Here is a 13,040-nt window from a genome sequence, read left to right on the forward strand (position 1 = left end):
CAGCTTCTGATTTCAACTGCATATTCTGTCTCTCGTTCTCTCTACTGCCAGTAAAGGACTGTTGCCCATGGCAACCGAGCCCGAAGATCCCACTCAATAAAGCACATTTAAATCGTGTTACTTTGCTTTGATTTGCTATGAGTTTTGATAAGTCAATCTTAGACCCTTTGGCCCCTGCTGGTTTCTTTCCCTGATGCCAAACTTCACTATCAGGGATTGCATAATATTGGGAAATAACCCCACTGACTTTGCATAATGTGGAAAACATTAATTGTTTATGAGCCAGTTAAAAACAACTAGCTTCATTTGTACGAAAGTGCATTGGTATTTTAAGGAAAGCTGTGTTTTCCCTTTTGATGTGTGAGTTCTGTACTAGTTTTTGCTGCAACCATGTGTGACTTTCCTCTGCAAGCTTTTGATTGGGCCGAAGGTGAGGGTGTGATTCCACTGACAGTGATGCTTGTTTTGCCTATTGGAAAATCTTGTGCTCAGTAAAGGAATCCTGAGTCCGATAAGATGATAAGCCCGTCAATGCTGTACTCTGATGGGTTCATTCGGAGTAGTTATGTCACGTGCCAGAGGCCTGGTCTGTTCAATATGAGATGTTATGGCAAACGCAGTAGGTCTGACTTGTTGTGAAAAGCATATGTTTACGGTAGTAGGCTTTTAAAGATGGATCACTATTACCCTGTGTTAAAGTCTGTTGCCCAATGCTGTCAGTCATAGAAGCTCACAGATTACTGTAGTAGGAAAGGGTTATGTATAGGTTACCCCCTTAGACAGATCCTGGAGGTAGAAGATTTGCACTGAACTTCCTTGTTAGGACCCCATATAAAGGGTTTTACTGAATATAATTGTAGTTTCATGACTGTGTGCCTGACAGCTGCTTTGCAGGGAAGTTTATACTCAGTAGCCTGTGCTGAGTATGCAACACGCCAGTGACAAAGACCATAGTCCTGAGTAGTTAAAGTTGCGACAAAGGCAGTTGACGTCATTTATTGTAAAAAGCATATTTTAAAGCCAAAGGCCTTTAATGGTGGATTGCTGCTGCGCTTTGTTAAAACCTGTAGAGCTGTATTTTGCTACATGAATATTCACACATTACCATACTAGTCAAGGATCTTGCTGGTGGGTATTCCTTCGGACATACTCTGGTGGTGGAAGATTGTGCTTGGGCATTGGGTCAGCCCAGTTCAGCCATTGGCCATGTTGTGCTATGAGTGATGTCTTTTCACCTTATCACATGCACATCCTTTGAAAAAGTTTGCCTTAGTGAGAGGGCTTGGTAGGCCAATTGTCTTTCCTTCTCCTTTTTAGGTTGAAGCCTACCAGTCAGCACAGCTGTCTGGTTGCAAAGACATATTGGGAACATGCTGAATGCTTTCCTAGGAATGCATTCCGTCCATTCCTTACCACTGAATTTGTGTTTATCAGCTCACATTTGCTTTCTTTCTATTTGCTGGCTTTATTTGATTTAGGCTGTCCAGCCTGTCTTTGTTCTTCCCATAGAGCATAGCATGTTTACCACCTGTGTGACTGGCTCCTTGTATTCCTTCACGAGGGCTTGCTTTCTGGGTACACCTCCCTTTTGATGATTCCTACCACCAGTTTTACTGCTTGACTGACTCTACTTATCTTTGCCACTAATCTTACATGCACGTGAGGAACAATGTTCTGTCTACAAGCTTGTTTATTTTGGCTAGTGCTCTTTACTAATAGCATAACTTTAACAATCCTCTTTCTCAATTTCACGCCCATGCCATAGGAGCTCGAAGAAGGGGAGTGGGTGGTGCTGAAGCACCAGCAAAATAACCATGCTGGAGTTCAGAAGGGAATGTGCAATAAAAAGGCCTTTTAAATTTTGATTCTATCTTGTCACGTTTGCTGCGCATTCAAAGACAGAGGTCAAATGTTAGGCTCCGTCTTCAAAGGGAAGCTGGTATTTACTTTTCTTTCTCTGACTGCAAAGTGAGAGGGTTTATCCTAGGAAAGGCTATAGGATGTTATTTTTTCCAGCACATAACAACGTGTGTATGCCAGTAATTGAACTGGACACATACTTCAGACTATATTGGAATTAGAAAAGCACAAATTAAGCACATTTTTTGTAATTCAGTAGTGTGTCAGAAACAAAACATGTAATACGATCAAAACAAATCAATACACTAGGTGATGCAGATTTCCCCACATTATTGTTTGTGTGCTGTATATTTTTTCAGTAAAACTATGTCAGTCCAAATGTAAAGGTACTTTCAATTGGAAATGAGTTGTATGTAATGGCAGTGGGTTACCACTACACTCTACACCATGCCACTCTAGGGCATGAATCTATGCAACTCTGCATTACGTCACCCTACTCTACACCACTTCACCCTACGCCCTCTATATCACTCAACTCTAATCTCTACCACTCTACGACCATCCATTCTACGCTCCTCCACTCTTCGACCCTCTACTCTAGTTCATTTTATGCCAATCTGCTCCATTTTATGCCACTCTGTTCCACGCCACTGTGCTCGACTCTGTGCCGCTCTACTCTGTGCCGCTCTACTCTGTGCCGCTCTGCTCTGTGCCGCTCTGCTCTGTGCCGCTCTGCTCTATGCCGCTCTACTCTATGCCGCTCTACTCTACGCCGCTCTACTCTATGCCGCTCTGCTCTATGCCGCTCTACTCTATGCCTCTCTACTCTATGCCTCTCTACTCTATGCCTCTCTACTCTATGCCTCTCTACTCTATGCCTCTCTACTCTATGCCTCTCTACTCTATGCCTCTCTACTCTATGCCTCTCTACTCTATGCCTCTCTACTCTATGCCTCTCTACTCTATGCCGCTCTACTCTATGCCGCTCTACTCTATGCCGCTCTACTCTATGCCGCTCTACTCTATGCCGCTCTACTCTATGCCGCTCTACTCTATGCCGCTCTACTCTATGCCGCTCTACTCTATGCCGCTCTAATCCACTCTACTCTATGCCACTCTACTCTATGCCACTCTACTCTATGCCACTCTACTCTATGCCACTCTACTCTATGACACTCTACTCTATGACACTCTACTCTATGACACTCTACTCTATGACACTCTACTCTATGACACTCTACTCTATGACACTCTACTCTATGACACTCTACTCTATGACACTCCACTGTACGCCACTCCACTTAACGAAATTCTACATTGCATTCATTTATATATACATCAAATTACATTTTCAGCTGAACAGTGTAGAAAGTTGGTAAGGGATATTGCAGCCACTTTAGATGTACAGACTCCTTCAGTTCATCCAAGAAAATATGGATAGGAATATGCAGACGCTGCAAGACTCTGACTACAACTTATGCTACCCTTCATCAAGTTGCAAAGTTAATGGCAGGTTTTTTTTAAAGCAGGTGTTCTTTTCCGCCCCTCTGTAAGTCCTCTACAGTGGTACCACATTCAGTTGCGCGAGTCCACTTACAGATCCTTACTCAGACCCACCACTGGTAACAGTAATGTTCTTTTGGCCCTGGACACTTTTTAACGTCCCCTAATCAGAGACAGTCCACTGACCCCGAGACACCCCTTCAGTTAAACCCATCGGATGAGACTGATATTGAGGGGATTTTGGACCATTACGATGGTGCCTTTAACGAGGAGGAGAAGGAATAGTTGGAAAAGGTAAGCAAATCCTTTCTCCAGTCTCAGATTTATCCATGTCTTAGTAGGTGAACCTATGGAGGTGTGCTGAAAAAGGCTCAGAAAATGAGGCAAAGCCTTTCTTGTGAGCAATTCAGAAATCCTATATCTCTCACAACCTCCACATGTTCCTTGGAAAACTCACAACTATTAACAGCTACTCCTACCATTGATTCTGTGTGTTTTTCCAATGAGTTCAGAGCTTCTGAGATGGCAAAATGAGATATGAACATTGTGCCAGAGAAATAAGTAGCGGAGAACTGTAAAGGGAACATACGAAGTAGAACTGATTTCTCTCTCATCAGACACCCCTCTGCCTCCTCTGGTGAGGTGGAGTCTCCTGTCACTGCCAGGCATGAAGGCAGATCACCCAGAACCTGTGAGTATTATCAGTTATTAAGCAGGAGTTTAGTCTCTCTCTAGCCCTTCCTTAAACACATGCTATAGTCTTCAACTTAATTTTAGCAGTCCTACGGCTCCTGGATCTTGGAACAAACTATATAGTCCTGAAGATACAGCTCATCCTGGAATTCAATTCTATTCTGTCGTTTTTGCAGCGACAATGATTTTTGGCACTGGAAGCCAATATGTCCGTCTTTCAACAGCTGGGCTATATTTCATTCTTAAAAATCACTCGGGCACCTCATTTTAGTGGTGATTTATTGTCTTTATAGTAGCTCACGCGCTTGCTATTTTAACTTTTTATCCAGAATACAATCTATCTTGAGCTACCTCTTCCTTAAAAGATAAATAGTAAAAATGTCAATACTTCCAAACCTAACAATCATGCACTCAAAACTGTAGCAGAATTACAATTCTTTAAATTAATTTTATTTATTCAGTTACGCTTTCGTGGTTATGCCATGGTTGTCTGCCATTTACAGTACTTATCAAAATCAAGCTTTAACGTATAATCATTCAATGTTTATTCCCAATGAATTTGAATACCACTCCTCTACTTCAGGGTAGCGTAGTAGAGCATTCACAAATATTCAGTTGCCTACAATAAAACTCAGTAAAACATTCCATCACATTCTTAAGATTAAACGACATTCAGTGTAGTCCCACCTCTCCATTGTTCATTTCGAACCCGAATAAGCTCTCTACATACATGGCTTCCTCGTACCACATTTGTTAGAGTCCTGAGCCTTTGGCATGCACTTGTAAAACACAATCGTTTAAATCCTTCCAGTACAATCATCCTTTATTAGTTACTTCCCCAATGCATTTTTTTGTTTTTAAACAACACACTACTTTATTCAAGCCAGATCGTATTCAACCCCTACAAACATATCCATAGAGAACTATGTAGTAGCTTTTCTACATCATTCTCCATAAAATAACAACTTTATAAACATGTTCATTATTGTGCATTAATGTAATGTAAATATCATAGCTATGTGTAAACCCTGTAAAAGGATTACAGTAGATGCATTGACACGTTCATATGAAACAAATATCCTTCATTCTTAATGCTTTAAAAAACAGCATGTTGGACAATTCAATACAATCTGAAGCAAGGACTAATCTATTAAAACTTCTAATATATATACATATATATTTAAATAGGTGAGATTTTGCTCATCATTTAATCCTCCTGGATTTAAAGAATACAACAATTCCATCCCATGAATTTCTCTGTGTAGTAACTTTATACGTGAGCCATAATCTCTCAAATCTTGCTTCACTAATTCAAATACTTGACACTTTATTCTGGATATTTGGTGACCTTTTTTTGTAACATGTTTTAGCAATAGAGATTTATGAACCTTTAACCTTAAGTTCGATCTATGTTCATTCCATCGTAATTTGTCCTCTCCAACATCTTTCCTACTTAATGTAGTCCAATTATCAAGGTTGAGAAGTCTCCTAGTCTTATTTTCTTGCCCGTTTGTCAATGATTTACTGAGTCTCCTCTCCTTGAAATACATTGGGGAGTGATTGATTTGTAATCATTGAAGGATTACATGTTAAATCTTGATTTTGAAGAATAAGGACTCTGGAAATATAACTATGAACACCCTAATATTGCCTTCTCGTAGAGATGAACACATTTTGGGGACAAGAACCTTGCAAACTTGAGTTCAATTCTGCGACTCTATCTTGGGGGTGTCTGGGGTGGCCATGAGATCCCCCTTCCCCACCCCCTGCTCTCGGGGGCCCACTGACTCTGCTCTTTGGTCTAAAAAAAATGCAGAGCTCTTGCGCCTCAGCTAGTGGGATATCCGACAATATATGACTATACCTTTCTGAAGACTGTGCTTGTTAAATATGTATGTGTGTGTGTGTGTGTGTAGTATTTATGTAGTGTAACTGGTTTGTAAAGGTAACAGCCTTAATCTGAATTCACCCTTGTTTATAATATGTAACGCTGCATGTGAAAAACGATATGTCAGATGGTGTCATATATTAAACAAGTTCTTTTTGTACCATTTTTAGATCTGGGAAGAAATTGGGAAAGGTTTCCTGGATGGGTCACTTGAGAAGAGCACAACAAGGAAAAAGCTGTATGAGAATGGTGGGTTAGACTTTAGCTTGTACAAGCTTAATCTATAAATGCATTATTTATCAGTGTATCTGAGCATCTATATAAACCTAAATAGGCAGCAGTGGAGAGATGTAAATATTAGATGGGAGTCTAGAATGATTCAAGATTATGTCCAAAAGTTGATGGGGTATGGATGGAGGGCTTGGAAGTTCTCACCATAGGTTGGTTCCAGAGTCAATAGAAATAATGTTTGTGTATTTTAGGCAAGTCAATAGGCCTTGTCGTAGTAGAGTCGGTGAGCTTCTCCAGAGCTCATTATAAAAATCAGTCATTCTGTTCTATCTGTATCGGTCTGCCCACACAGACATTAACCATCATCATCAAAGCTTTATTTCGATATGTATGATATCATAAAAGCACAATTACAATTTAAAAACACAATTCATTAACAGTACATTTAAAAGGGATTACTTATAAAAACCTTTTATATTACAATAAATAATTACAAGTTTATTAAACTTTGAAAGCTTTGTGGATTTGTAAGTATATAAAAAGGAATTCGGCTTAAACTTAAATCATCAACTAGCCTTCAGCCTAATCAGCCACGCCCAACTGAGAAATTTGGCCACCCCACACACTAAGGTTGTGCTAGCATCAGCCTTAAGTATTCTAAGTGCAACGGAGTGGTCCCTGGTTCCAAGCAACAGGCACACAGGTTTGAGCCATTTCTGTCTAGGTTTGTGTAGGCTGGGCATACAAAGAAGACGTGAGCAATGTTTTCAATGACCCCTTCACATGTTGGGCAATCAGCAGAAGTTTGATGCGGTGGCTTCCACTTACTAGTACGATCGCGAAGAGGAAGTGTGCCCATCCTGAACTGGATAAAAAGGGATCTATCTCTGGGTTTCTTAATAAAATCTAAATAGTGCTCCAGGCGAGGCTTAGGCTTGTGCTGTCGGAATACCTCAGTCAGCCTGCCTAGGTTTGGGTCCCTCTGCTCGCGATCATCAACCCATGCCCAATAGGCTCGCTTAGTTTCAGCCTTAGATAGCGATACCCCTGGCTCCCAACCAGTTGTAAGGCCCGTTGCCAGTAAGAGCTTCTTTATATTAGATATCTAGCTAATTTTATGGGCTTCTTGAAGGTTCAGAACCTCTCTTAGACCATCGGCATACCTAGAGAGCTCCGGGGTGCGCCATAACCGGGCCCAATATAAAAGAGGGCGCAGAGTGGCTAGGTCCTTGATGGAATGGCGACCCAGATCACTCAAGAGTGGTTTAGTAGGAGTACCCCTCGGGAGCGATACAAGCTCCCTAAAGAACGTGTTCTCTGCGGTAACTAGGGCATCAACACAATCAAAGCCCCATAGCTCTGCGCCATAGAGGGCACAGCCTACAGCTTTTGCAGCATAAATATCCAGAGCAGGAGCAATGGGCTTAGAAGTGGATGCACAGTGTTCCCTCCCTAGTACTCCAACTACCCTCTTATGGCTTAGCGCCATTTTATCAATATGTGGCTGCCATTTAAGTTTATCCGAAATTCTAATTCCCAAGTAGTCGAACTCTTTTACGCGTTCCAGAGTCACCCCGTCAAGAGATAAGGTAGATCTAGACGATCTACTCTGGTTAAAATAAAGAAGCTTTGTTTTCGATGTATTTATGGCAAGGCCCCTCAGCTTGCAAAACAAACAGAAGTGGTCCAACAGCTTCTGCAATCCTGCGGGAGTTTTTGATACCAACAACGTATCATCCGCAAAGAGTAGTGCGGGGACTTTATCACCCGCCAGGACGGGGCATCAGCATTAATTTCGAGCAGAAAGGAAACTACACCATTCACGAATAGCGCGAAAAGTGTCGGGGCCAGTACGCAACCCTGGCGTACCCCTCTGTTCACAGGGATTTTGTCGGTTTTTTGCTCCTGTGATCCCCATCTAATACGGGCATAATTTCCGTCGTGCATACGAGCCAGGAGATTCAGAATGGGCAAGGGAATCCCCATCTCCTCCAGGACCAGCCATAGGCGGTCTCGGGGGACCAAGTCAAAGGCGGTCTTCAGGTCAATGAATGCCAAATAAAGACCGCCTTTGCCAATGGTAACCACCTTCCAGTGTAAGAGTTCCAACCTAAATGCCTGGTCTATCGTGCTTGTGCAAGCCCTAAAGCCCGCCTGGAAGGGTGATATAATACTGTTCTCATCTGCCCACAAAAGAATCCTCTCCAAGAGTACCCTGCCAACCAATTTCTGCCCCGCGTCTATAAGACTTATTGGGCGGTAGTTGGCAGGGTCCCCCCTGGGGCCCTTCTTATATATGGGGATCACTTCGGCCTCCTTCCAAGAGTTCGGGACAGGTGAGCCTTCCAACAAGGCATTCGTAAGGATTACAAAGTAAGAGGCCCAACCTTCGGTGTTAGCTTTAAAAAGGTTGCCCGGTACACCATCCTGCCCCGGGGCCTTAGCAGGTACAATTTTAGTTAATGCAGCCAGCACCTCTTTCTTGTCTACTCTAATGAATGGAGCCTGAGCAGATGCAATACCCATGGCACCACAAAAGGGCCCTGGAGTACCGGGCTGCTCATCGCCCCCATAGAGTTTCCTAAAATGCTCAAACCATTCCCTATCTGTTATATGATTGAGGGTTTGATCCGGGTCACAGCCATTGGATCTTCTAACTAAAGCCCAAAATAGCTCGCCATTTTTGGTTTTGCTTGCAGCTCTAAGACTATCCCAATGTGATTGTTCCCACTCCCTCTTAGCTGTTGTAATGGATTGTCTATAATGTAATCTGGCCAGCCGAACAGCAACTGGATTACTAGATTTGATAGCAAGAATCAGACAATTTTTTCTCATTCTGCAATTTCTATCAAACCACTTCTGCACTGGCTTGACAATCATCGGGCTCTTTTTACCGGAAACTACGAACAGTTTACCGATCTGACCAATAGTATCAGTATAAATGGTTTCTGCCGCCGCAGGCCCAGCCGCGTCCTTACATGCTGCAGAAAGCCTTAAAGTCTGCTCACTAAGGATCTCTTCCAATGCACTTAATCTTTCTTCATCCATAATAAACTTTGGCCACTTGAGAAACCTATTACAATTGGATGGTACGACTGTCTTAGTTATTAAACTCGCGCTAATAGAGGGGGTGTACTCCTTCCTCTGCCACAAATCCACCATTGTGAGGGACAGGGGGTTATGGTCACTGTCTACTGATGGTATAATGGCCATGTCCTCCACTGACTTCCATGCCCTCCTATCCACCATTATGTAGTCAATTCTACTTTCACACGATACCCTGTTATATGTATTTGCCCCCCGAGCATTGGAGATAGTACGCCCATTTACAGCTCTTAGTCCTGATTCAATCATTAAGGCATTCAGTTGGATGACAACCGGTGACCATCTCTTCACGGGCGTAAGCAAGAGAGACGGAATGCCCCATCGGGCATCTTCCTCATAAACTACAAGTATGTCATCTGCTGCCAGAGGCTCAAACGAACCGTTTAGGTCCCCAGCAACCAGAACTAAGGAATCAGGAGGACACCGTTTGAGCAAATCAGATAGAACAGAAATAGTGGAGGATTTCGCCCCCCCTTGGGTGCCTCTAGCATATATATTAAAAAATTCCCAGGTGGCAATACCATTCATACCCTTGATGGAAAGTCTCATAACATCCAAAGTTGAGCAAGTGTGGTGAATAATCTTAAGGTTGAGGTATACCCTTACCCATGCCATAAGCCCTCCAGAGGGACGACCTCGCCCAACCGAGATAGCAGGTACATAAAAGCAAGAAAAACCTGGCTTGTACAGAGGTTCGAGGCACCAACTTTCCTGGAATAAACATATATCATACCCATCAATAAAATCTTCCAATCCGGTAATGAGAGCTTGTTTCGCAGACCCGCCACATTCCACGAGACAAGTTTGAGATTATTGATGTGAACATTACAGGAAACTGGGGCATATGGAGTTTGGCATAATTCCTGACTAATGAATTAGTAACCCTCATAGGTTCCAAAACCGAAATTGGGAACTCTGGGCCCGAGGACTGTGGTGGTACAGGAGGAAGGGGGGAACAACTACCCAGGGGGGACAAGGAACTAGTCAATACTCCTACTCCATCCTGAAGTCAGTCAACAGCCTCCAAACAGTTAAAACGATTGTGGGTAGAGATAGGGTCCAAGAGTAGAAAAGGCCTGGGCCTACCCCCCTGGGGTGGCCCCCTCCCATACCGCTGCACCATTGTCCAGCCATCTGCCAATGAAGTGAAATGACCTGGGGGATAAAAATAGGTCAGTGGAAGAGAGCGGATAGTCACACCTGGGCTGGGGTATCTCCAGTTACAAATATACTCAACAGTTCTGGGGTTGTTAAAATTAATCAAGATGCAGTCCCCCTTTATATTTTTGGCCAAGTGGCCAACCCATGGTACCCTCTGAACCATAAGTATTTTGCACACAATGTGTAAGGGCAGTGGTCTGTTTATGTTTAACCAGTGGACAACCCTGTTCCGCAGTGTTGTAGGGGACTCCACCTCATGCTTACCCAATTCTGGCACCCCTGCTAAAATTACCACAAATGGACAAACCTCCGGGGGTAGATTTAAAATATTTTTCCCCTTGGGAGTCTGGGCTATGGGAACCTCACCACCTTCACTGTCCTGAGGTATATTACGCTGACCTGGTCTACTCATATTGGCAGCTGGAAGTCCTTATCAAGGGGTGCAACTGGAACTCCATGGAAAGTGTTCAATGCTACCGCGTCCTTCAGGACAGCCGGGGCCTTTGTACCACTGGTTTTAACTAGTGATTAAGTAGCCACAGGAGTAGCAACCCTTAATGAGGATTGTACGATACCCTTAAGTTCGCGCTCAATCCTTTTTAGATGTAGTTCAATCTTGCTCAATCTATCCTCCAGTGGACGTAGGAGAAGTCTAAGTGTATCATATATGACAGTTGACTCATGGTCCGTCACCCCTTCCCTGTCGCCTTGACTTAACATCCCACCTGCGGCCTGGTGCACCCTTCTAGTCAGTGTAGGATCTACTGTGCCCAGAACAGAGCTTGCAGAGTCGCCCACAACGGGCTGCTCCAGAGTGGCTGGAATTACTCTAATGTTTTTAGGGGCTTTCTTTTTCCTTCCACCATTGTTAATTGACAGCCCTTGCTTATACTTGGGAATTGCCCCAGGGTCTCTCCCACGCAATTGTCTAGTATTGTAAACCTTAACTACATTGGGTACAATGGGCAACTTGTGGGGAAATAACAATAACGATTCTGAAACCGTGGACTGACTATCAGAGGAAACATGAGATATATCACAGGATGGTAACTGTGGAATGGGGAGTTCTATAATTGGTGGAGCACCAATACCCCTATTAGCACCTTGATGGACAGGAGTCCGCGCATTCGCAATATGTCCCGTTGAAGACCTTCTTGCAATGGCGATATCCTGGGAAACTCGTCGCTCCATTATCGTGATCCCTTCATCAACGAAACAGTTCATCCTCGTTATGAACTGGTCCATGGTTCCCGTGAAGTTGGCAGTGTCCACTCTCCCTTTGGCCTCCTTAGGGGGCATAGATATGAACCCAACAAGTCAGCAACAATGATAAGAAACAAAGTACTCACAAGACAAGGCCGAATATGAGCTGAAAAGGGGGTGGCCCGTCCCGTCTTTATCCGGTCTTGAACGGGCCCGCCCTTGGCCCGGGCGCTCCCGCGCACGACTCACGGGGCGGGAGGCGTTTCTCTGTTTTCACGCGCCTCCGGGCGCTCTGATGGCGTCACTCGCGCGCCGCGGCCGCCGGGGCACCTGGGGATTGAAGTCCCTGCCCTCACGGCGGCGATGGTGCTGGCACTGCGAGCCGTTCCCCTCACGGCAATAGAGTGCGTAACCCAGTGCAACAGCGAGCCGTTCCCCTCACGGCAGAGAGTAAGTCTTTCAGGGTCCTCCTCCTCACAATCAAACAAGGCTCCCCTTTTTTGATTAACCAGAGACCTCACCCCTTTCTGGGAAGACACTTTGCAGCAGCCAGAGAAGCAGAATGTGCCTTATTTGAAGAAAACAAAATGTTTATTTTGGCATACACTTTAAAGCAATACTCTAACCAGGATCCCTGTTACAGACATTAACAGCTGTAGTCTTATAAATGCTCAGGCGTTATTAGAAACAACAAAAATGAGCATAAGTAGCAATGCAGTTCTGTATTCATGAAATTCGTTCTGGCCGCAAATAATGCAGAGATCAAATAATTTAAAGTACAAATGTAAACAAATGAAGGTTAATATTACTCCTCCGAAACAAACTATTTAGTTTATACTTTCCACTTTTAGGGGCTAATTGTTTTTGCACACATGCATTGATTATTGGGGTTACTAATACGGCTGCCCATATGCCGTTAGACGATATGCAAGGAAGTGCTCAGTATTTGTCTAAAAGTGATTTCCATGATAAAGCACGCCACCTTGTTCCTGATTAATCACACACCACCAATTGAATAATGGTGAATGCATTATCTTGGAAATGCCCTGATACACTAAAGAAATCCACACGCTTCCCACTGAAGTAATTAGACGCTGAGCCGCCGATCAAATTTTCATTTATACATCGTTCATAAAAGTCCATTATGATTATATATATTTTTTTTCCGAAACAGGTTACCAAAACTCAATAAGTACAGATGAATTCAGTAAACACTGCACCCAGTCATGTTATCAAAGAAGAAAGAATAAACAAAATACAATACATTTAAAAATAAATTCATTTTTGCATTCTCTCGCATTTGGTATCAATGGTGTATACATTAAATTCATATTTCAAGTACCCAATCAGTGATTATGTCAAATGCAACAGTTGTGACGATAAAATTGGCTATTTG

General features: G+C 43.3%; 1 protein-coding gene across 1 annotated transcript in view; it reads left to right on the forward strand.

Moving 5' to 3' along the window:
* The window catches only part of CYP20A1 (cytochrome P450 family 20 subfamily A member 1), a 252,235-nt gene that overhangs the window by 94,477 nt on the left and 144,718 nt on the right, over positions 1-13,040 (forward strand). The window contains exon 6 of the mRNA XM_078680270.1: positions 6,115-6,193. Coding sequence (XP_078536396.1) covers positions 6,115-6,193 — 79 coding nt within the window. The remainder of the gene's footprint in view (positions 1-6,114; positions 6,194-13,040) is intronic.

This window comes from Lissotriton helveticus, chromosome 3_1, assembly GCF_964261635.1.
Source record: "Lissotriton helveticus chromosome 3_1, aLisHel1.1, whole genome shotgun sequence".
NCBI classification, from domain to species: domain Eukaryota; kingdom Metazoa; phylum Chordata; class Amphibia; order Caudata; family Salamandridae; genus Lissotriton; species Lissotriton helveticus.